At 47.0% G+C, this 24,535-nt stretch overlaps 2 protein-coding genes across 4 annotated transcripts; both read right to left on the minus strand.

The window, feature by feature from the left end:
• Nucleotides 1-63: 63 nt before the first annotated feature.
• Nucleotides 64-9,315, minus strand: cep83 (centrosomal protein 83). 2 transcript variants are annotated; one of them, XM_038996672.1, is made up of 16 exons: nucleotides 9,270-9,315; nucleotides 8,109-8,291; nucleotides 7,848-7,998; nucleotides 7,632-7,724; nucleotides 7,101-7,232; nucleotides 5,567-5,818; nucleotides 5,255-5,386; nucleotides 4,983-5,097; nucleotides 4,670-4,814; nucleotides 4,190-4,339; nucleotides 4,012-4,087; nucleotides 3,713-3,870; nucleotides 3,412-3,541; nucleotides 3,195-3,298; nucleotides 2,925-3,120; nucleotides 64-713 (listed from the first exon to the last, which is right to left on the minus strand). In XM_038996672.1, the coding sequence occupies exons 2-16, from the start codon at nucleotides 8,279-8,281 to the stop codon at nucleotides 567-569; spliced, it is 2,154 nt and encodes a 717-aa protein (XP_038852600.1). In that variant the 5' UTR covers nucleotides 8,282-8,291; nucleotides 9,270-9,315; the 3' UTR covers nucleotides 64-566. The 2 variants fall into 2 exon arrangements, with proteins under 2 accessions (XP_038852600.1, XP_038852599.1); XM_038996671.1 differs by having other exon boundaries at nucleotides 4,012-4,339.
• A 205-nt stretch (nucleotides 9,316-9,520) lies between these two features.
• Nucleotides 9,521-15,900, minus strand: LOC120050052 (host cell factor 2-like). Of its 2 annotated transcripts, none has more exons than XM_038996673.1 (16): nucleotides 15,682-15,900; nucleotides 15,281-15,429; nucleotides 14,910-15,073; nucleotides 14,478-14,680; nucleotides 14,179-14,263; nucleotides 13,972-14,075; nucleotides 13,545-13,769; nucleotides 13,096-13,287; nucleotides 12,756-12,820; nucleotides 12,392-12,572; nucleotides 12,250-12,299; nucleotides 12,026-12,169; nucleotides 11,646-11,831; nucleotides 11,055-11,358; nucleotides 10,865-10,940; nucleotides 9,521-10,714 (listed from the first exon to the last, which is right to left on the minus strand). In XM_038996673.1, exons 1-16 carry the CDS (start codon nucleotides 15,830-15,832, stop codon nucleotides 10,669-10,671), a joined length of 2,325 nt encoding a protein of 774 aa, XP_038852601.1. In that variant the 5' UTR covers nucleotides 15,833-15,900; the 3' UTR covers nucleotides 9,521-10,668. The 2 variants fall into 2 exon arrangements, with proteins under 2 accessions (XP_038852601.1, XP_038852602.1); XM_038996674.1 differs by having other exon boundaries at nucleotides 9,521-10,719.
• Nucleotides 15,901-24,535: the final 8,635 nt, after the last annotated feature.

A 24,535-nucleotide genomic window follows, 5' to 3' on the forward strand; every position in this document is an offset into this window, starting at 1 on the left:
GCTCTAGTGTTAAATGGTTCACACAAGTAAAGCTCACAACAACAAATATGTACACAATCTCAGTAAAGCATAAACATTTATTTGTATGAATTGCAAATACAAAAACACATACATCTTGAAATAACATTACAATTTTATTTTTTATAAATGTTGTGCAAGTCACAGCTCTTTAGAGCCGTGAAAAACTTTTTTTTTAACACAAATGCCTTTGGCACTATCACGCTTTTAAAGTTTCAGAGTGATGGCCTTAGTGTAAACATCTGATACAAATCTCACAACAGTCAATTAAAACTCTGCGGAAGTCATTGGTTGGCCATTGAAATCATTATTTACATAGGCATCAACAGCCAAGGCGTGGAAGGACTAGAGTACCGTTACTCACCAAGGAATGTAAACATTGAATCCATGTAGTTCTCTTTTGTGCCAATAAAATCAAACTGCTTTTCACAAAATATTTGAGATCTCACTGATTAAATTAGAATATTACCAAACATCACTTTTAGGGAGTAATAAATCCTACGGTGAAGGTCATGCTCACTCTCTGGGGGGGGGTCAGAGAGGAGAGGTCAGAGTTCAGGGAGAGAGTCGTGCATGCCAGAGCCCCTGTTCCTGTCCATGGGAGGCCCCAGTTCCTCCATCTGCTGCTGCTGAGTACAGGCTAACTCCTCCAGCCTCCGACGCAGCAGTGATAACTCTCTCTGGTGCTGCTCCTCCTGAGAGAGAGAGCGAGGGGTGGGGAGAAAGAGGATGAGGGACAGAAAGGGATGGAGGAGTGACCATGTTGCTAACACCTATCAAATCAAAGTTTGTTGGTCACGTACACAGATGTTATCGCAGGTTCAGCGAAATGCTTGTGTTTCTAGCTCTAACTGTGCAGTAATACACACATAATCCAGAAAAATAGACAAAAATTAGCCATGACTAAAAGTATAAACAAAGTGAGTAAAACAGTATGTAAACATTAGTGGCCAGTGTTAAATGATTATGCTAACCAAGAGCCAATTTATGCTTGACCCGAAAATGTGGTCGGAGGCGCCGTATGGATGGTGTGACGAAATTGCGGAGCCCCCAGTGGGCAGATTGAGCTCCATACCACATCGCCATGCGCCTCTCAAATGTTGTAACAACGCGGAGGGCTCCGTATAGCTCCGCATTGACATGATTGGTTGACGATAGGTGAGGGCGGGAGGTCCTGTATAAACACAAACTCACTTCCTTGACAACTTCCTTCACAACAGCTCTGTGCAGCGAAGCATTAGTAGTATGAATGCCCTGACTTCTGCAGAGGCCATATCACCGAAATGCTGCACGGCCAACGCAGACGTCGGAATGACCATGCAGCGCCTTTAAGGTGCAGGGTAGAGTGGTGGTAGCCGGCTAGTAATAGTGACTGAGGATCAAGGCAGGGTACTGGGCAGGGGACGGCTAGTAATAGTGACTGAGCTTCAGGGCATGGTACTGGGCGGAGGACGGCTAGTAATAGTGACTGAGGTTCAGGGCAAGGTACTGGGCGGAGGCCGGCTAGTAATAGTGACTGAGCTTCAGGGCATGGTACTGGGCGGAGGACGGCTAGTAATAGTGACTGAGGATCAGGGCAGGGTACTGGGCGGAGGCCGGCTAGTAATAGTGACTGAGGTTCAGGGCAAGGTACTGGGCGGAGGCCGGCTAGTAATAGTGACTGAGGTTCAGGGCAAGGTACTGGGCGGAGGCCGGCTAGTAATAGTGACTGAGGATCAGGGCAGGGTACTGGGCGGACGCCGGCTAGTAATAGTGACTGAGGATCAGGGCAGGGTACTGGGCGGAGGACGGCTAGTAATAGTGACTGAGGATCAGGGCAGGGTACTGGGCAGGGGACGGCTAGTAATAGTGACTGAGGATCAGGGCAGGGTACTGGGCGGAGGACGGCTAGTAATAGTGACTGAGGATCAGGGCAGGGTACTGGGCGGAGGCCGGCTAGTAATAGTGACTGAGGTTCAGGGCATGGTACTGGGCGGAGGACGGCTAGTAATAGTGACTGAGGATCAGGGCAGGGTACTGGGCGGAGGACGGCTAGTAATAGTGACTGAGGTTCAGGGCAAGGTACTGGGCGGAGGCCGGCTAGTAATAGTGACTGAGGTTCAGGGCAAGGTACTGGGCGGAGGCCGGCTAGTAATAGTGACTGAGGATCAGGGCAGGGTACTGGGCGGAGGCCGGCTAGTAATAGTGACTGAGGTTCAGGGCAGTGTACTGGGCGGAGGACGGCTAGTAATAGTGACTGAGGATCAGGGCAGGGTACTGGGCGGAGGCCGGCTAGTAATAGTGACTGAGGATCAGGGCAGGGTACTGGGCGGAGGCCGGTTAGTAATAGTGACTGAGGATCAGGGCAGGGTACTGGGCGGAGGCCGGCTAGTAATAGTGACTGAGGATCAGGGCAGGGTACTGGGCGGAGGCCGGCTAGTGATGGCTATTTAACAGTCTGATGCCCTGGAGATAGAAGCTGTTTCTCAGTCGCTCTGTCCCAGCTTTGATGCACCTGTACCATCTCCACCTTCTAGATGTTAGAAGGGTGAACAGGCCGTGGCTCTGGTCCATGATCTTCTTGGCCTTCCTGTGACACTGGGTGCTGTAGATGTCCTGGAGGGCAGGCAGTGTGCCCCAAGTGATGCGTTGGGCTGACTGCACCACCCTTGCGGACGGTGCGATTGCCGTACCAGGCGGTGAAACAGCCTGACAGGATGCTCTCACCTAGCTATTCCAGGATGCTCTCACCTAGCTAGGACCAGACCCCCCCACCCCAGTCCACATAATCTTATTCATCATGATCTGAAAGTAAAACTGATCCTAGATCTGCACTCCTACTCCGAGACTCTTTGTGGCGACTGTACCTGATCTGTGAACACCAGTGATGAGGTATATGAGAAGGTACCCGGCTTCAGTGTACTTACATGAAGACTAGGCCCCTCAGACCCGGGTACGAGGACAGGGCCAAGTCCTGTGCCGGTGGTGGAGGTCATGAGGGCGGGGCCTGTGGCAGAGGTCACCTGGTTGCCCAATAGGAGGCGTCGGAACTCGCTGTGTCGGCGCTGCAGTTCCTTCAGTCGTCTGTTAAGGAGGGCATGCTCTTCGGTGTAGGAAGGACGCCTGGGGAGGAACACACATACTAGTCTTAAAAACACACACAGTCATTAACATACACAGTAAGAAAATACACATACTTCTTGGCTGAGCTGGTCTGTAGCTCCAGCTCTGCCATCTTAGCCTCCAGTAGCTGGATCCTGTCCTGGTATCTCTTCTCCTTGTTCTCTGTCATGTTTCTCCTCTGGGACAGAGAGAGACACATCAGAAATAGAAGCCAGAGGAGCAAAGGAGGAAGGGAAGAGAGGTAAAGATGGCGGTGAAAGGAAGATAGAGGAGGGGGGGGGGGGCAGGTACCTTTTTCTGTGCCAGTGCGGCCCTCTGAAGTTTCTCCTTGGCCTGGCCGTACTTCTCCTGCAGCTCTGCATCCCTCTCCTGCAGTTTGTGTTTCTCCTCTAACCACTCCACACGACGCTCCTCCACCAATCTGCAGAGAAAGGGGAGAGAACAACGAAATAGGAGGGAGGGAGAAAGAGGAAGGTTAGAATAGAAACCACTCGATGGTTCCAACAGTATAATTTCTAACTGTTCCATCCCTCCTCATAGACAGCATATCTATACAGTATACAGACCACAGTATAAAGGTGATGCAGTGTACCTCTCGGCTTCGTGTTGGGTCTTCTCAGCTTGTGAGCGGGCGCTCCTCAGGTCCTCCCGGGCCCTCTCCAGGGTGTCCCTCAGACGCTGGTTGGACTCCAAAAGCTCAGCCTCGGAGTGGGATAACGTCCCCAGCTGCACCCCCAGCTCCTGGTTCTGCTGTGAGAGGGAGAGACGTGTACGTGGTCAACTCAATGTTGTTTGGACATTAACATTGGCTGATGTAAATGCCCTATCAATGTTGAAAGGGCAATACAAACTGAATGTCAGTCAGGCACTGAGCCTCAGGCAGCTTAGTACCCGTCTCAGATCAGCAATATCGGTCTTCTGTCTCTCCAGTTCCTCCAGCTGAGAGCCCTGCTGCTGCAGTTTAGTCCTGACACACGCAACACACACAGGGTCATTAACACACACACTTATGTGAAATATATTAGTAATGCACACTATGCACGGGTAAAGCAACACACCTCTTACTAACCTGAGGATCTGCAATTCCTTACGGGCAGCCTCCTCCCCCAGCTGGGCGCCACGGAGACGCTCCTCCCACTCCTCTTTCTGGGTGTGGCCAGCAGCATCCTGTAGCGCCCTCTGCTGCTCCAGCTCAGCCAGACGATCCTCCAGCACCAACCTGAACACACACACACATTATATACACACGCACACCAGTGGAGGATGCTGAGGGGAGGACGGGTCATAAAATGGCTGGAATTGAGCAAATGGAATGGCATCAAACGAAGGGAAACCATGTGTTTTATACCATTCCACTAATTCCGCACCAGCCATTACCACAAGCCCACCCTCCCCAATTAAGGTGACACCAACCTCCTGTGACACACACATTATATACACACGATCGATTTATACAATTTCAACAAAGTAATCTGAGACAGTGTGTATGTGAGAGTGTGTATGTGAGAGAGAGAGAGAGAGAGAGAGAGAGAGAGAGATGGATCCTAACTTCTCCTCGTGCACGGTGGCTGTTTTGTGGAACTCCTCCTCGCGAGCAGCCTGCACCCTCCGGACGAGTTCCCTCTCCCTCTCAGCCAGCACCTCCTTCTGTCTCTCCACCGTCCCCTTCAACACCTCCACATCAGACTGCATACCTGACAGACAGCCAGAGAAGAAAGGAAGGGGGGGAGAGAGAGAGAGAACGTTGAAGGAGATGAGAGGAGAGAGACAGGAAGGAAAGAGTTAAGTTTGCAGACTAAAATGAGAGTGATGTACAGTACATGTATCATCAAAACACACAAAGAGGTTATTTGCCGAGTTACCTTCCATTTGGCCCTGTAGTGTGTCTTTCTCCCTCTCCATCTCCCCTCTAGACCTGGCACACTCCAGCTTCACATTGGCCACCTCCAGCTTGTGAGAGTGCCTCATGCCCTCCACCTGAGAGAAACAGAGAAACTGGCATGAGCACACAGCAACCTATTGATATAAGTGTTTATGGTGAGGACTGACCGTCGCTCTGGATAAGAGCATCTGCTATGAGAAACACAGCTGATGATCTCTGGGGTTAGAGGTTAAGGATCACATAGGTACTTACCTGGCTGGTGAGAGTGTTGACCTCTCTCTCAGCCTTGTGTAGTCTGCCCGTCAGCTGGGTGTTCTGTTCATGACTCAGCTGCAACTCGCTCCCCAGACGCTCCAACTGCAGGCGCAGTGACTGCCTCTCTGCCTGAAACACAATCAAATTATTCATTATTCCAGAAATCAAAACAAGCACACACAGTAAAGTCATTCTACCCAAGTTAGGACTTACTCCATCAACAGATTTATTTCATCATCTAGCTCAAGTTTCATAGTGACAATAACAGTTCAAAAAATTGACTGAGAGACAGAGACCACAGTTTCTTACCTCCAGTGACTTGGCTGCAGCCTGGGATTCTGCGAACTGGCGGACCTGGATGCGCTGAACGTTCTCGGCTTGCTGGCCAGAGTTGTCCCTCTGGGCCCGGAGCTCAGCCACCTCAGCCTCCAGGCCCTTCAGACGCAGGTGGAGCTGGGCCTTCTCTCTCAGCAGAGACTCAACGCGTTTACCGTCTCTAGACGGGTCTGTGCCCTGATACTGGGCCATCAGCTCCTCTCTGTCCCTTTCCAGCCGTGATACCTGAACACACACACAACATAATCAGAAGAGCAACGTCTATACATACACGCAAAAGTATGTAGACACCCCTTCAAATTAGTGGATTCGGCTGTTTCAGCCACACCAGTTGCTGACAGGTGTATAAAAATTGAGCACACAACCATGCAATCTCCATAGACAAATATTGGCAGAAAATTGGGCTTACTGAAGAGCTCAGTGACTTTCAACGTGGCACCTTTCCAACAAGTCAGTTCGTCAAATTTCTGCTCTGCTAGAGCCGCCCCGGTCGACCTTAAGTGCTGTTATTGTGAAGTGGAAACTTCTAGGACGAACAACAGCTCAGTCGCAAAGTGGTAGGTCACTCAAGTTCACAGAACGGTACCACTGAAGCATGTAAAAAAAAAAATGTCTGTCCTCGGTTGCAACACTCACTACAGAGTTCAAACTGCCTCTGGAAGTATCATCAGCACAAGAACTGTTCGTCTGGAGCTTCATGAAATGGGTTTCCATGGCCGAGCAGCCGCATACAATCCTAAAAATCACCATGCGCAATGCCAAGTGTCGACTGGAGCGGTGTAAAGCTCACCACCATTGGACTCTGGAGCGGTGGAACCCGTTCTCTGGAGTGATTAATCACGCTTCACTATCTGGCAGTCCAACGGACTAATCTGGGTTTGGCAGATACCATGAGAACGCTACCTGCCCGAATACATAGTACAAACTGTCAACGTTTGGTGGAGAAGGAATAATGGTCTGGGGCTGGTTTTCAAGGTTTGGGCTAGGCCCCTTAGTTCCAATTAAGGAAATCTTAGCGCTACAGCATACAATTCTAGACGATTCTGTGCTTCCAAATGTGGCAACAGTTTGGGGAAGGCCCTTTCCTGTTTCAGAATGACAATACCCCCGTGCACAAAGCGAGATCCATACAAAAATGGTTTGTCGAGATCGGTGTGAAAGAACTTGACTGGCCTGCAGAGCCCTGACCTCAACCCCATCGAACACCTTTGGGATGAATTGGAACGCAGACTGCGAGCCGGGCCTTATCGCCCCAAATTCACTAATGCTCGTGGCTGAATGGAAGAAAGTCCCCGCAGCAATGTTCCAACATCTAGTGGAAACCCTTCCCAGAAGAGTGGAGGCTGTTATAGTAGCAAGGGGGGGGACCAACTCCATATTAATGCCCATGATTTTGGAATGAGATGTTCGACGAGCAGGTGTCCACATACTTTTGGTCATGTAGTGTATATGGAAAGACAAACATACTGTATCAGACCTCACATTAAAAACGTGATGTCTCACACACCTCAGCATCAAAGCGGATCTTCTTCTCCTCCAGTATGCGAGCGCTCTCCTCTCTCTGGTGGTCAAACTCTGACTTCAGGAAGGTGTAGTCGTACCGCAGCTTGTTATACTCAGACCTGTACTTCTCAGTCTCCTGAAAGGAACACAGAGACAAGAGGGCTTGTTATAATCGGAGGAGGAGAAAAAGACAGAAACAAAGAGAGAAAGTTGAATTTGAATGGATGTACCATTTGCATTCTCAATAATCTGACAGTCTAAGTGTGATGGCCCACCGTTCCCTGCCCTCAAAAACGTTCAACGCTTAGTTCTCAAGCAGTTGCTATGGAGATAGCGGTTACAACTGTGACAGTTGGAGAGCACAGTGGAACTAAAGTCTCAAAGCTATCAAAAGCAGCTGAAGCTGGATAGAAGTAGTACAAAGTATAAAAAAACAGAAGCAGAGGCAGCCGGAGGTGGTTAAAAGCAGTCAGGAGCAGAGAACAGTAAATAGCATTAGAGAATAGACAGAAGTGTTCTGGGGCGCGAGGCTCACCTCCTCCAGTTTGTTGAAGCGCTCTCTGACAGGCCCCTCCATCTCCTGCTGCACCTGGGCCCTCAACAGCTCCAACCGCTGGGGGGTCAGCACCTTACAAAACAAACCGACTGCTGTACACACTGGCACAAAGACAGAAACCTCTGCCATACACAAAGGGGACACTACAGTAGTCATAGGTCAGTAGGTGTGTTTTCTATGGACTAGCTCCAGTACCTGTAGTCGTAGCTCCTCCAGCTCCCTGGTCTTGTCCAGCATCTCTCCTCTGAGTTCAGCCAGCAGCAGCTGCAGTTTCTCCTGGGCAGTTTGCTTGTCACTGAGGAGACGCTTCAGCTCTCCCTGCCCCCGGGTAAACTCATCCTGCAGCCTGGGACAGACACCACGGTGAAGGAGATATATACAAACGTGAACACAACACACACACACAAACAATCAGTATTATGGTATTACACACTCACACTTCTCCTGGGCTGTTACCTGGTATGTTCAGCCTTGAGAGTCCGGTAGTTGGTCTTGTGGTTCTCACATCTCATCCGCTCATCGATCAGCATCTTCTGCAGCTCCATGTCGGACCCCCCCAGCTTCACCGTCCCCCCAGGGTCCAGGCTTGGGAGCAGGGGGCCGGACTGAGCAAGGGCAGAGGGATTCATCTCGCCTCTACTGGATGGATATATCAAGGGAGGACGAGAGAATGAGGTTAGGGAAAGCGAGATCTGTGGGTTGTTCCTCTCCATCCATTTTCAAATACATCATCCAATTAGTAAGAAAGATTGACATCAAAGCAAGATCCACTTCTTCAGCTCTACACAAAGGCTTTAGCTCAACAAAATTAATCATAAGACAGAACCAACTTCAAAGGGAAGAGACGTGCTGTGCTCTCCTCTGTTTGCAGGTCAGACATGGTAAAGACTGATGTTGTAAGGATGGTGTGATGAGTGGTTTGGGGAAAATTGCAGTCGTTACCATGGTAGCCCTAAATTCCCCAGCTATTTGTGCAAATGACAACCGCTCAGGTAACTACACAGCCTCGGTCTCAAGTGATTTCTCCACTTTCTGTTGTGGATACGCGTGGTCAAGGGAGGGATGATTATGCTTGATTGCAAACACTGCACTCGAACATCTTGGCCTCATCTCAAGCACCCCACCCACCCTGGATAAATGTAGCTAGCTACTCAAAGAACAAAGACAATGTCAGACTCAGATGCAACAAATACAGGCAGGGCAATCCAGCCCAGCAAAGACAAACAGTCCCATCACTGCACACTAAACAGTTCAGCTGACTGTCTTGCCTGGACCATACGACGTTAACTAGCTACAGTACTTGATAGCATAACAGCTGTGTTTGGCTGATCACTGTCGCACAAAAACAAATAGCAAGGACACAGATCTCCAAGCTGTCATCAGTAGTTAGCCAGTCATTTAGAGTCAACTAGTGCCACTCTTGCTACTCTTTTTGAAAGTGGCGCTTTAACTCCCGCCGTTCTAACCAACGTACACTAGCTTGCTAACAACCCGTCACTGAACAATGTCAAATCAGTTATCAAGTTAACTGGCTAGCTCTTGGGCACAATTTACAATTCTCCTTCCTAGAAGCTACCACTTCAGCGATAATAATATGCCGTTTTGATCGTTGCTTACCTCGAACTCGACTCCTTGACAAAACTAGCTATCTTATCCTGCAGAGAACTACAGATTCGCATGGGATCATGGGAGATTTAGCTTAACACTACTTCAATTTTAACCCCATGTGGTTAAATTGCAACATTACAAAGGCTCTTGGAAAACTCTAGCTACAACGAATTTTTCATTTTGATCCATTTTCACAAATTTAGTAAAAAAGGTTATTGTCTGATTTCAGACAAGAATCACACACACACTGATATTAATGCTCATTAGCAGATTGTCATGACCAGTTTTATTTCTTGTCATTTTTTAAAACCACATTTGGACTGTTAACAGAAGTCCAAAATGTTCTCAGTTCTCATTTGACAAATTGTACCTACCTACCAAGAGTACAGGGATAACAGTTAGTCATGCCGCCTGGATTATTTTTCAATACAACCTTGTAACAAAACAGGAATGTTAAAACACAATTATCTCCTGCATTGAGCTCATATTAACAAAAATTAGATCTGGGCTACATACTCACTGAGTAACATATGGTCAAAATTGTTAAAGATTCAACAAAAAAACAAAAAAAAGCTCATATGTATCTTCGCTTTTGCCATACTTTGTAGCTTTGAAATCAGATGGAATTAATGTCTGGATCAAATCTACTATTCAATTCGTAAACATGAGCAGCCCAAAGAAATCTAGTGATTTCCACATTGCATAGTGAGCTACAGTGCTATAAGAGAGGAAAGGTAGTGTCAATCACAGTATTTATGTATTAGCAGAAGTATAGATAGCTTAAGATTCAAACACATGGCTTTCTTCCTATGGCTACAAAACAATCCTTTGAATAAAGGATAATAACAGTATCCATAAATATGAAATGGTAAATGAACAACATAAATTGATGGACTCAAACCCTCACATTCCATACCCACAAGGCATGTAAGAAGTGCGGTGCTGGAATCATGTTATACTTAACAAAAAACTTCTGCATGTTGAGGCTGAAATACAACCATTGACTTGGCCCAAATGATAAATACACAAAATATCCCACTATTATCCAATTCAAGTTTGCTACATGTTAATTATTGTGAAGCAGTCGCTGGCCGGTTGATCATCATCCCCATTCAAAACCCCTTCATACACTAAGGCACATTCATTCCTTGTCTGTTTGACAAGACGGGAAATGCTCTAACACCAGTTATCTATTTAACTTAAAAAATACTCATGGAAGTGCAACTTTTTTGACACTATAATGTAATACAGTATGGTCAAATGACAGGTGGAAATTAACACACGCAACAGTTATGTACAACAATTAGAAAACATTAAAAAATAATTTAAAAATCTATAAGTTCTGTACAGCCTTTTTGTGAGGGACATGGCTCGGTTGGAAAGTAGTCATGCCCTCTGACTAGTTACATCATCTTTCCTGGGTATCGGCGAGCGTCTGGCAGTCCATCTTCAACCTGAGCTGCAAGACACGAGGAGAAAAAAAACGACAATAAGTCCTCTAACATCAAACTCTAAAAAGAGCAAGCCTGACAATGGCAGGGGACAACTCATTTCATATAAACCTTCTCCTAAGGTTTAGTCAGATGAGAGCAGAGCTTGTTCACCTGTCTGCTGCCTCCTGTTCTGCCTCCGTGGGGCTGCCGTCTGGTTGTGTTGAAGAGGTTTTGAATTTACTGGCATCTTAAAGGAGACAGAGCCCATGGTTAGAGACCACTCATTGGTGGCAGTCAGTATGCCACTAGAGTACTGATTCAGGGTCAGGATAGCCTCCCCCCCACCCGTCTTGCAGCGTACCCTGTAGCCAGCGGATCTGTGTGGCGGGCCCGTAGCCCTGCTCGTTCTTGGCGGCGATGCGGAAGACGACAGCTGGCCGGTTGGGGGCGGAGCTGTCAATGTAGGCGTTGGCCAGGTGGGCGGGGCTGACAGTGCAAGAGGTCTTGGTGCCGCGGTAGATCCTGATGAAGGCCAGCTGGCCAGGGTGCTCAGAGCTGCTGCTGCTGGACCGGCTCTTCCTCACCGCTAGGTACATGGAGTACTCCAGGATCTTACCTGACGGGGAGGTGGGGGAGTCCCATGTGATGTGAACCGAGTCATTAGCCTGGGGGGAGACAGTGGTTGATGGATAAAGGATGAGAGAAAAAGCAGGTTATTTAGGAGAAACAATGATACACATGATAAAACGAGAAATATATTGTGGAACTAGAAAACTTGGGAAATTGAACAGGCAGCAAGAAATCACAACAATCTCCCACGTGAGCTCTCTGAAGCCTCTGTTGAACAATAACGAATGCTGGCAGCACATTATGTTAATGTGCTTGGCCTCATTTACACCCCTCAACAGTAACCTTCTCTCAGTGTAAAGTTTGCTGTTGTGGTGTACAGTACCTTGGTGATCTTGACAGAAGAGGGTGCTCCAGGGAAGCCGGGCTGGCAGGTTTTGAACTCGCTGGCAGGGCTGAAGTCTCCCTGACCACAGCTGTTGATGCCTGCTACTCTGAACCTGTAGGCTACACCTGGACACAGCTCCTGCTTCTCCCTCCACTCATAGTCCTGAGGCCCCTGCAACTTAATCTGTGGGAGTGGGGTGTGTTGAAAATGGTGCGTGTGTGTGTGTCAAATCCGGAAATCAATGAACAGATTAGAGACAAATTAACAAAAAATGACTGCTAGCTGAAGATGGTTTCTGCATGTCATCTGCACACATTCTGGGGCATATTTTTTCATTATATACTGTCATTTAAGATTCAAACCAAGATGTGGCTTACATCTTTAGTGTTAGTGGGTCTGCTGTAGATGGTGGGAATAAAGTCATTCCCAGGTGACAGGTAGTAGTGGGTAACCTCAGAAAACAGGGTTTTGAACACTCCAGCATCAAACCACTCAGACTCATCTGATTTCTCACCAGATACCTACAGGGTACAGACAGGGGTTACTTCCTTCAGTCTCTATGGTAGGAAAATGAATAACTTCTTTAGTATTCTTATCCTACCTTGCATTTGACAGTGTTGAGATCTGAGGAAGTGGTGTCAGGTTCTTGTCCTGTGAATGAGGAAGGACTGTCATTGTTTATGCAGATGATATTCAAACCATACTGGTAGAGTAAAAAGCTAGCTTGAGGTCCATGCTGTTACCTGGCTGGTGTTCACTGCTCGCCACTGTGTCCGAGGGCTGGGAGGTTTTTGTGGGGTCAGCCTCATGTCCCAAGGGCTCGGATTGTGTTTTTCCACTAGCATCACTCTCCCCCTCTGGATGGGGGTCTCTAACAGCCACTGACACTTCCATGGGAGGCACTTTCTGCCCTGCAGCCACCTCCTGGCGTGCGGGGGGGAAGAGACCGCAATATTCAGTGTCAGTCAATGTGGCATTAACAATCGGGGTGTAACATTTAGCTTAGCTGTTACGGTCTCAATGGCAGTACTAACACTCTGAATATAGCACTTTCCCAGCACTGTAGCTAAGACAACTGGATATGTATGTAAGGGGTCACCATCTGACCTGTTGGGATGTATTCTGGGCTTCCTGTGAGGTGGGGTCATCTGGGACCTGAGCTGACTGGACATCTGGAGGAAAACGAGCACATCAAGCATAGCTTTACACGTATACCTCTTCTTAGCTCATCATATCTTAGCCTGCAACAACCTTCAACCCTGGCCTTGTGAGTGGACCAGATGGCCCTGGACAAAGGCTTCTGCTTCTAAACCACTTTCAAAGCCAATAGCTTGGCATCAAACAGAACTCCTCTCAAGGCCATGTGAAATTCACTGTGGTCATTTCTATTCAAACTAGTGGTCTCTGATTGGTTGTGTGTGAGCAGCAGGTAGATTTCTCCTCTCACCTTGGTCCTGGGGGTTCCTCTCCTGTGCACCTGTGCTGGGTCGGGCTGTGGGGTTGGCTGGGGTGTTAAAGGGGGAGACGGGCTGCAGCTGGAGGATGTAACACTCTGCTGCAGGTAGGGGGCGCCAGGCCACATGGAGCATGCTGACCGTGGACTTGACCAGTAGTACTGCTGCTGGGGTGGAGGGCCGCTCTGAAAACACCACAAGTCACAGTTAGGTTGTAGCAGCAAAATGGCCTAGCAGGTAGCAATATCCATTTAACTTTATCTGAGGGTTGCTAGTGTGAACAAATGAGAAATACACTCTCTCCACTGACTTTCCTAGCTAAATAAAGGTTAAATTAAAATGTAAAAATATGCTTTAAAGATGGTATGACTCTGCAGCACATATTGAGCTACAGTAATAAGACATGTGCTGATATTAATAGTATCCTTGTCTCTCTTCTCACCTGTCTCCAGATACCACAGGTCCTGGCAGCACACCTGGTAGTTCCAGCTCTTCCGGTAGCCGTCACGGCCGCTCCAGATGTAGAGGCGGGAGCCGATAGGGGCAGCACAGTGGCCTGCCCTGGCTCGGGGTCCCCCGCTGCTGGGCTGGGGCTCTTCCTGGTCACCCTGGCTCACTGTCTGCCCCTGTTGCTGATCTGGGCCTAGGCTCTGCCATGTCATGGTGTCTGATATCAACAGGAAAAGGGGTCAACTATTTAAACAATTTGTAACATCTGCTTATGTAAAAAGGGCTTTATAAATAAATGTGACTGGTTTAACCTGACTGGGTTCAATTCAATAGGATTCTCAAAATATGGATTCAATTAAATTATGTGACCAGTCAGATACTCATTATTACAAGCTAATCACTTAGGGTATGATACTGACCTAAGTTGAGCACGGATAAGGAGTTGGTACAGATCCATTCAGCTCCCAGGGCGTTAGGTTTGTCTGTCTCTGGAACGGGGACCCACCCCCCAAAAACATACATCCTTCCCACATAGAGGCAAAGCAACAACAACAAAAAACAGTAGGCAAACATCCATGATACCACACAAACATATACAGCACACACAAAATAACTATTTCCATTACTTGTTTTCTATAACGTTGGCAGAGTGAAGGCTTCTGGGTAGAGGAGGGGGTCCTTTAGTGTCAGGTGTAGACCACGTCATAGATTCTAAAGAGCAGACAAAGGAGAGTGGATTCAGAGAACCAGTTAGATTACCTCACTGCAATCAGTTCATCGCCACAACCACAAGGTTGCGTTTTATGGAAACTGAAGGTTGGTTACTGCTACAGCAACTTGAATTTACACCAAGGAGGTTAGTTCATTCAAAGTGTTGTGGTCAGATTGTGGTTCATCAAAGCATGGCAGTAGGCTGTGAGGTTACCGAGGTCAAGCTGCCAGAGGTCGTCAAGGCGACTGCCTCTCATTCCTCCGAAGATGTAGAGTTTGGGGGAGCCTGATCCAGTGTATGCTACCGACGTGTGGGACTCTCGAGCCCACGGACCCACGCCCTTAGTATCTGGAATGTTCCAACCCTTCACCCCTGACAGTGACTGCAGCTCCAGCTCATAAAAGTCATCCAGGTACCTACAGAGAGAAAACAGAGACAGCCAGTGGGATGAGAACTAGCCTGGTCCCAGATCTTTCCCACTCCTATGGTCATTGGTGTGGCCAAACAGATCTAGGTCCAGGCTAGATGAGAACAACATTAGTGACAGAGCAAACATTAAGGTTTCTTATGATTATCACAACCCTCAGTACCCTGATTAGAGAAGCTGCGTTGGAGACTGTTGGAGCTAGGTACATAGCTCCATACCTTGGGACATTGCCATTGGGGTCCTCACTGTCATTGGCCAGTCCCCCGAACAGGTAGCACTTGTTCCCAATGAGGGTGAAGCTGTGTCCGAGGCGGGGACAGGGGGGCGGCATGCCGTTCTTGGGTGGCCTGGGTTTCAGCTTCTTCCACAGCCAGCGGCTCGCCTGATAGACAAGGGGTCAACTATGGCATCTTATCCATCAGAGTGACTACATACAATCTAAGGGGGAAAGACGCTGTACTTGTGAAGACCTTCCATCAGAGCTACAGGTCTGTGAATGACAATGCTGCTGCACACTCTTCAACTTATACATAAAACATGACAAGAGGATCCCTATTACTGAAGACACTATTGAGTGGGAGAGCCTCACCTGTAGCTCGTACAGGCTGTTGTTGTATTTGCCAAACTCCACCATGCCTCCAAAGATCAGGATGCGGGTTCCCTCACAGGCAAAACCATGGGCAGCACAGCCTGGAGGGATGTCCCCTCTCACCGCTGGGAGAAACCACTGCTTAGAAACTAGACAAAGGGACAGAGACCGACCAAAAGTTGGTTTGCTTAGCTAACTAACGTTAACGTTAGCCTGGTAACGTTAAGCAAGCTGGCTGCTGCGCTTCAGGGAATGTTTGTGAAACTTTCAAGGCATTAACATATTAGTCGCACCAGACGGCTAGGAAAACCAAATAGCTAACTAAGTTAGCTCACTTCTCAAAGGCAAAATGTGTAGCGTCCATTAGCTAGCCAAACTAGTTAACTAACGCGTTAGCCTACCGGTGTTGTAAACATGGAGCTCCTCCGCTATCCCCTCGTTTCCACCTCCAAACACGATAATAAGTTCCCGAATAGCCGCTGCTCGGTGTCCGTGTCTTGACCGGGGAATAGGTCCAGTAAATGAGTTTACTTTTTTCCATAACGGGTCCATTGTACCGTTAGGAACACTACACACCGGAGTTCGGTCCAAAAACGGTTACAGCAGTTTGGCGCTGTTTGTTGTTAACAGGGAGAAATAGGCGGAGCAAGGTGACAAACTCTCACGTTGTTCCCTTCACCGGAAGTGCAATACTAGACAGAGGAAGTTGCTATTTTTGTATCGAAATGAATGGAAAAGTGTCCAATTTTGACAGATTTTTTGTTGTTGCCAATAATAGGTGTTGATCCAATTTATGGATTTGTATTGCCGAAGTGATTTCTAAGCTACTATAAGCTATAAAAATGCAGTTTTGACATCCTTCCAACTTTTGTGTAGGCTTGCTTAAATGCCAGAGAGAGCCAGTCAAGAAATTGAGTTGAGACAGAGTTTAACGTTTGATTTTAGTTTTAATCCTTGTCCTCTACTTATATCCTTTACCTACTTTGTCTGCATTATTTACTGGTAATACATCAAGCTACAACATTCAAGAAATATCCCGAAACACTCTTTCTCCAGCCTCACATGGTGCAAGTGGAGAAGATCCACATATTTTTCTTAGAGAACCTCTATTTTAAAAGTGTGTGTGTAGACTCAGGGCCAGCGGCCATAGGCAGCTCTTGAGTTTCAAGTTTGGGAAAGTTTAGGGTAATTATTTCCCCAACACTTTCATCACAACTTTTGGAGATATGTCAACAAAATATTTTATGGTAAATTGATCAATTGTTTTTACATTTGGAAAAAGTTGTAGATATATTCCAATGAAGTTAGATCTATATATATATATTTGTTAAATATACAAGTAGGAAAGCCTTAAGATAAATAATCCACTTGTTTAGAGAGAAAAGTGTAGATCATTTTAGAGTAAACTAGTAATGTTGGATGAGTGTGTTGGGGGCAACATCGCCCACCAAGCACATTCATAACTGGCTTCTATGAATGTGCTTCTTTCTACCTGTCATTTAGACAATGACTAGCCCGGTTAGCGCTAGTTTATGCTAACTTGCTAGCTAGCAGCTTCACTAACAGTACATGCTAGCCAGCTAGCTAGTTAGCATAAGCTGCTAGGAGTGGTAAAATACATAAAATAAGATAACGTGACTTAATTGCAGTTGTAAATGTTTCCACTAGTGACTGATTGCTTTACAGTTAATGTTACTTTATAGCCTTTTAGCTATTTTCCACAGTATTGTATGTCATGTAATGACCTGACTAGATCATAAAAGAACGACTGTCCAGACAGAGGATTGAGTTTACGAATGGACGGTTTATTAAACCAACTTTACACAGGCTACTGTTTGGCCGTAGCCCACGCCAAATAAATGAAAGATAACCCACAAGCCAATCGTGACCTTCTCTTGTGAAGCCCAGACGTAAGAGAGAGAACAAAGGCAAAACCTGGTCTTAACTTCCAATGCTCCATCCCCCTGCCCAACCCCCCTCCACGCCACTCCGCCAACCGCCAGGATGCCCGGCATCAGAACATTCCAGGCATTCCCGTGATTGGCAGATAGCAGGTTGACTGACATGTCGGACCCCGCGAACACAACCACCTACTAGCCTAACACATAACACACAGCTGTCTGTGCGGGTCGCTACACAGCCCCCCCACCACAAAGTCCCTCGTCCCCGAGGGAACAAACAAAGTCTCTGAAGCGACCCGGAGGTCTCCTTTGCCTGCGTGGCCGTGATGGTCGCAGAGTGCCCCTCTGGGAACCAGGGGATGAAGGCAGGGATATGGGGGACAAGGAAGCGGGAACGGGTAATACAGTCCGTGGCTCTGGGGAACCACGCGGTGACACAGGGGGGGAGACAGGGGGAGTGGGCTGTCTGGAGCCTTGTCTGCGGCACCTGGGGGTGGGTGCCTGGAGAATGGCATTGCCAGAGAGGGGAATTGTGGGGGTTCCTGGGGTTTGGGGAGAAGAGGCCCCTCTGTATGGGGCTAACCTGTCCCGGTGCAGTGCCACCTTTCTCCCCCTGGGAGGAAGCTGCACCCGGTAAACAACCTCCCCTACCCTCTCCAGGACACTGCAGGGTCCCACCCAGTGACTGTCCAACTTGGGGCATCTGCCTTTTTTCCTTAGCGGGCTGTAGACCCAGACCAGCTCCCCAGCCACAAAGTGCCTTCCCCGGGTGTGCACGTCATAGTTCCTCTTCTGCCTCACACCTGCATTCACCAGCTGCTCTCTGGCGAAGGTGTGGGCTGTCTCCAGGCGGTCCTGGAGTCTCCGGGCATACTCCGGCCCCGGGGGAACATGAGGGCTATCCAGGGGCCGACCAAACGCCATCTCCGCAGGGGTGCGGATCTCTCTCCCCAGCATGAGGAGGGCAGGCGTGCAGGAGGTGGAGTCTTGGACAGCGGAGCGGCATGCCATGAGGACCATAGGCAGGTGCTTGTCCCAGTCACGCTGGTGTTTGGAAGAGACGATGGCCAGCTGCTGTCCAAGCGTTTTATTGAAGCGCTCTACAAGGCCATCACTTTGAGGATGGAGAGGAGTAGTGCGGGTCTTGTGCATACCCAGCCTCTCACACATGGTGGCGAACACACGGGACTCAAAGTTTCTGCCCTGGTCGCTGTGGATGGACTCTGCAGCTCTAAACCTGCTGAACATCCCCGCTGTCAGGGCGTCGACGATGGTCTCTGCCTCCTGGTCAGGCAGAGCATAGGCCTCGGGCCATTTTGTGAAATAGTCCATGGCCGTGAGCACCCAGCGGTTTCCACTGTCTGTGGTGGGGAACGGCCCAACTACATCCACTCCCACCCTCTCCATGGGAGCCCCCACTGGGAACTGTTGGAGCTGAGCATGAGAGCGGCCTGGGGGGCCCTTTCTCGCTGTGCAGTTGTCACAGCGGCGACAAAAGTCCTCCACATCCCTCTTGTGCTGCCCCCAGTAGAAGCCCTGACGGAGACGGCGCAGTGTTTTTGTGACCCCAAAGTGTCCAGTCCCCACCCCGCCATGAGTACTCTGGAGCACAGCCTCCCGCAATGCTTTTGGGACCACCACCTGCCACCTCTCCTCTCCCGTAGCTGACTCCTTCCATGCCCGCTGTAGCACGCCATCAGCCAGCCGCAGTCTCTCAAACTTTGACCACAACCCTTTGGTCGCGAGTGAAAGCGCTGTCACCTCTTCCCATGGTGGCCTCACCTGCGCCTCTACCCACTGTAGCACTGGCTGTACGTCTGTGTCCCGTCCCTGCTGCTGCCGCCATTCAGCCACGTCGACAGTCTGCAGCTCACAGCAGACAGGCCCGCTCGCCCGACACACTGTGGCACAGACCCCCTCTGCACACAGCTCTCTCTCCCGTCCCTCTCTCCGTTCGCAGTGGCGGCAGCCGTCTGCAGTACAGGGCCGACGGGACATGGCGTCGGCGTTGGAGTGGCGTGCCCCTGCCCTGTGCACCACTGTGAAGTCATACGGCTGAAGCTCCTCCAACCAGCGTGCCACCTGCCCCTCTGGCTCTCTGAAAGACAATAAACCGTCCATTCGTAAACTCAATCCCACTTCTGACACCAATGTAATGACCTGACTAGATCATAAAAGAACGACTGTCCAGACAGAGGATTGAGTTTACGAATGGACGGTTTATTAAACCAACTTTACACAGGCTACTGTTTGGCCGTAGCCCACGCCAAATAAATGAAAGATAACCCACAAGCCAATCGTGACCTTCTCTTGTGAAGCCCAGACGTAAGAGAGAGAACAAAGGCAAAACCTGGTCTTAACTTCCAATGCTCCATCCCCCTGCCCAACCCCCCTCCACGCCACTCCGCCAACCGCCAGGATGCCCGGCATCAGAACATTCCAGGCATTCCCGTGATTGGCAGATAGCAGGTTGACTGACATGTCGGACCCCGCGAACACAACCACCTACTAGCCTAACACATAACACACAGCTGTCTGTGCGGGTCGCTACAATAGTATCTCTCCCGTTTTCAGTCACAGGTGTGGACTGGATTAGGTGTGAGCAGTGCAGGAGGTGGGCTCATGAGTTGTGCTCCGATTTTACTGGGGATAGCTTTATTTGTGACCTATGTACAAATTAGAATTGTGCAATAACAGAGCATAAGAGAGTTGCCACATCAATGTTACACTGAATTCATGAGTTAAGTTATGAGTTGTTATTAAATGTTATATTCCAATATTATTTAATGTTATTAGTTATATTCACTTCCAATTTTCCAATTAATATTTTTTTCATTGATTAAAAACAGCTATTGAAAACATTTTGATCCTGAATGTAATTTTAAAGACTGCTAGGATTTAAAATCTTGCAATATTCAAATAATATTTAGCACAATTGTACATAATGGATTGTATGGAAAAGGAACAACAAAGAAAATGAATGTGCAGGTGAGCTAAAGAGGGAGCTTTTAAGTATTACTTACTAAATAATTTCTAAATAAAACGGATTAAATGGATTTTAACACACTTGTTTGAAACCCTATGCCATAATCTTTTACCAATGTGACTGGCACCCCTGGGGAGGGGCCAGTAACGCTGGTACTTTTATAGAACGCCCCTTTTCTACAAACATTTAATGAAATACCTAAAGAAAGTGTAAACTGTAGCCATTTATTTCCCTTTATAGTTAATTTGCCTAAGCATGACCCTCATACCCATTTTCCAAACATTGCTTTTATGTGTCAGCAATTAGATATTGTTCTTAGGGAGGGCTATAGTTACCTCCTAGTACCCTACAATTTATCCTACAATTTCTACCGATCTGGGTGCCAGTTATTATTAGTTGTATATGCGCATTTTCGTGGAACAGTTTCATTTCAATAATAATGTTTTCGTTTCTCAAAATCATTGTTACGTGGTTAATCATAAAAATATGAAATAAAAATATCTAAAAGTTCAAAATCAACTAAGGCGAGAGCACCAGTCTCTGCCATATCAAATCAAATTGTATTTGTCACATACACATGGTTAGCAGATGTTAATGCGAGTGTAGCGAAATGCTTGTGCTTCTAGTTCCGACCATGCAGTAATATCTAACAAGTAATCTAACCTAACAATTTCACAACAACTACCTTATACACGCAAGTGTAAAGGAATGAATAAGAATATGTACATAAAAATATATGAATGAGCGATGGCCGAACGGCATAGGCAAGATGCAGTAGATGGTATAGAGTACAGTATATACATATGAGATGAGTAATGTAGGGTATATAGTGTTGATAATTCGTTTTACTTGAGACAGGAGAACAAGAGGAGACATATGACAAGGTGTATAATTTTATAATAAGGCAGATTTATTCAAGTGTAAAAATATTAGGCAAAGCGTGCGGCACGGCTCTTTCTGTCTGATTTGTATGAAATCGTCCGGAAAAGAGAGTAGTTTCAACAGTTGTACAGTTTTATATAGACAACAAGCAAAGTAGGTTGATCTGGAAGTCTGGCCTTCCGATTGGTCGATCTGGGTCTTGGGTAGTCCTGAACAGGCCTGGTGTCCACGTTCCATTGGTTCCTGAGATAGTTCTTTGTCTTGAGCTCCAACCCTGAGTTGTGTGTGTCTGTGGTTATCATGGGGGAGGGGAATTATGTGTGTCTGTAGTTGGTGTCTTAATAAGTCCAGCATATGTCCAAGAGAAAGAGGGGGTGTGTATGTTGTGTCAACTATAGCTAATGTTGAGAAGTTGTTAAAACAAGTTACCAATATCTAATACAATTTCTTACAATAGACACATTGATAGGCTACACTACACTGTGATCCATTGGCTAAATAAATGAGCGCATGGAAATCAAACATACCCTATACGCCAATGCAGCAGTAGGCCTGTACTTCCATTGTCATCTAAGTAAAATACATAGGCCTGAAGCTGACAAAATAAAAACAATCAAATATCCTGATGAAAATTCTGGTTCTTTCAATCACATTCATGTACTCCGCCTGTCTGCCTCCCTTTCTCTCGGTCTTGACTTGAGCTATTGCTAGTGAAGTGAAACATTTGATCAAATCATCAACTGGCTCCAACTGGGTCCAGCCGAAGCTGTCGCTAGCGAACTTGCAACGTTGTATCAATCAGCCTATTCTGGGCCCTCAGTTGCCTGCGCCAGTGAACTCGATCGGGACAGACATCTGTTTTTTATGACGTTTCCACTGGATATATGGGATCATCAGATCAAGGCTTGGTGGTTATCGAGGCCTGGAGTGTTGGAAAGTTTTTTCAAATAATGTGAAGAACTATTAGTATTCGCAATGGATAGAAAAAAAACTGTTGCGATAAAGAATACAAATATTGAGAAGCTCAGCTTATTAGGGATGGATGTGGTGAGTTAAGACAATAAGAAATAAAACATCCCAAATGGGTACCTTCCTACATACTTCAATGCATGCTCAGGCGCGCGGGCTCCCTCAACATGATCAGGACCGAGAAACCAGACACATGCTCATTGCCGACATGCAGCACCCCGAACGAAAAACAATGAAAAAATTGCAGTGGTGATTTTAGCATGTAAATCTTGGTGGGGGAAAAAAAAGTGGGATGCATGTCAGCAAAGCAACTACACAACACTAAACAATACATGAATTGCACTAACTAGGAAAAGAGACCCTTAATCTTAGACTTGGGACCACACAGCCACTCCACTGAATATCAGGCTAATGATTGCTTTGCAATGCTTGCAGTTAGCCACTGATTCCTTCCAAACTCATTGTTGAATTTGCGATTTCCAACTTGTTGTGTAATGTTTATGTTCAATGGCCGATGAGCACCAATACGTTTAATATATAATTTCTCCTCATTATTTCTCTACATATGACATGGACTAAAAATGATTTGCCAGTATATTGTTGACTTGATTCATGATGATGATTGCCAGCTAAGATTTTGAAAGTATGATGTTGACCAATCAAAGCTACTGTAGATATAACATGATTTGAGTCATTTTATCTGTGGCCAATGACCTTGAGCCTTCTTGGATGGGTACTTCTATTGTAACTCTATGGCAGCACACAAGTGGCTGGAATTTTCTAGCTCTTCCTTTAGACTTGGTAGCAACATAGTGTCCGCATGAGTGACAGAACACTGAGACAATCACGACGCAACGCTCCATATTTTCTACTGGCTTGCCCCTTCACCACAGAAAGCACTGAGCTAGGCTGAAACACCTGCATTTTGGAGCTGCCTTACTCAAGAAAACAAAAAAGAGACTATGTTTGTATGCGGCCCTATTAACTCAATAATATATATATATATATATTTTGTTTTACATTGTTTGCAAACTGATATGTGACTCGTATTAATGCCAAAATAACATGCAAAACAAGCAATCAAAAAAATCTAATATAGATTTGGGGGTGGGGTGCAAAAAATGTGGGGCTCAAAACAGGTGGGGCTCTGCCACACCAGACCTGAATGACTGTAATTAATACATGCATTAATATACATTCATGTAACTAAATCATGGGGGATTAATGGTACACGTACTAGGTCTACTGGCGACATACTGTATGTAATGGGAAAATTTATAAAAAAGAAACAATTGAAGGGCAAACAATTCACACAATAAAACAATGAATTCGCAAGAATTGGCAGGAGACAACTGAGCCATTCTGAAGAGCTGAGTGCATGCATTCTGGAGAGAGACATGCCATATCTTCACAACACACCCCTCTTCTTGTTGCAACATTTAAAATGATACTCAACACACATTATCTTCTCACATATTTTAGATGCTTTTCACTGACAGCCGCAACTCAATCAACTATGCCTACTGCCACGCGCGCTGCCCAAATTGCAGGCTTCCCAAATAGGCGTAGGGATACGCATAGGTATTTAAAAAAAGAATAAGCTAATGATCGCTTTGTGGCTAAGTCATGCTCTCTGGTGAAGTTAAAAAAAAAAAAAAAAAAAATATATATATATATTTAGACAGTTATGAAATAATTTAGGCAAAACATACATTTACTTTAGTGGAAGCCAGCATCCAAACAGTGCACTGTGCATCCGTCAACTTTCCTTTCCAATTCAAAAGAGGCTGAAACTAGATATGTATATAATGTTGAGATGCTCATGTCTCCACCCTAACAATGGGAGTCATCGTCCCAAAGGAGGGACAGGCTACAAGCTGAGGTCTGCATATTATGACCATGCAAATGCATCGGGCTTCGGCTCTTCCTCGCTGCTGAAACTCTCTCACTAGAGAAAGTATCCGAGCGATGCTCGCCAGCAACTTATTCGGCAGGAGAAGTCCAGCCCCGATTCATTTTCAACGAGGACACAGAGAAATGTGCAGGGGATTGTGGGAAGGTGAGCAGCGAGAACCCTACTAGAGGAGCGGTAGAACAAGTTGAGTTCTCCTCTACTTTATGCAAATTTCAACCAAAGCATTGTCGACAGGAGGCATATATGTAGCCCATGTTTCTGATGCAGTCTGGACAGAAATAATATGACATGGGGGCGCTGTTTCGCTTGCTCGAATGCTTTATCTGAGATTGATGCAACTTTCTGTCGGGGCGCGTCTCGGTCAAATAAATTATTAATATTTAAATATTGTATTTGTACAAGGAGGTAGACTACGGTAGGGCGGGCCCAGGCCCCTAAGGCCCGCCCATAACGCCGGCCATGTGTAGGCTACTGACCTACGTGACTGCATGTGTTTTGTGAGGCACAGTTTCCTGTCAGTGAGAGGAAACACATGCAGCAAACCAGAAAAGTGGATACACACACACAACGTTCACACATAAGCCTACTTATTGCATTTTCTC

The sequence above is a fragment of the Salvelinus namaycush genome, chromosome 6 (assembly GCF_016432855.1).
Source record: "Salvelinus namaycush isolate Seneca chromosome 6, SaNama_1.0, whole genome shotgun sequence".
NCBI lineage: Eukaryota > Metazoa > Chordata > Actinopteri > Salmoniformes > Salmonidae > Salvelinus > Salvelinus namaycush.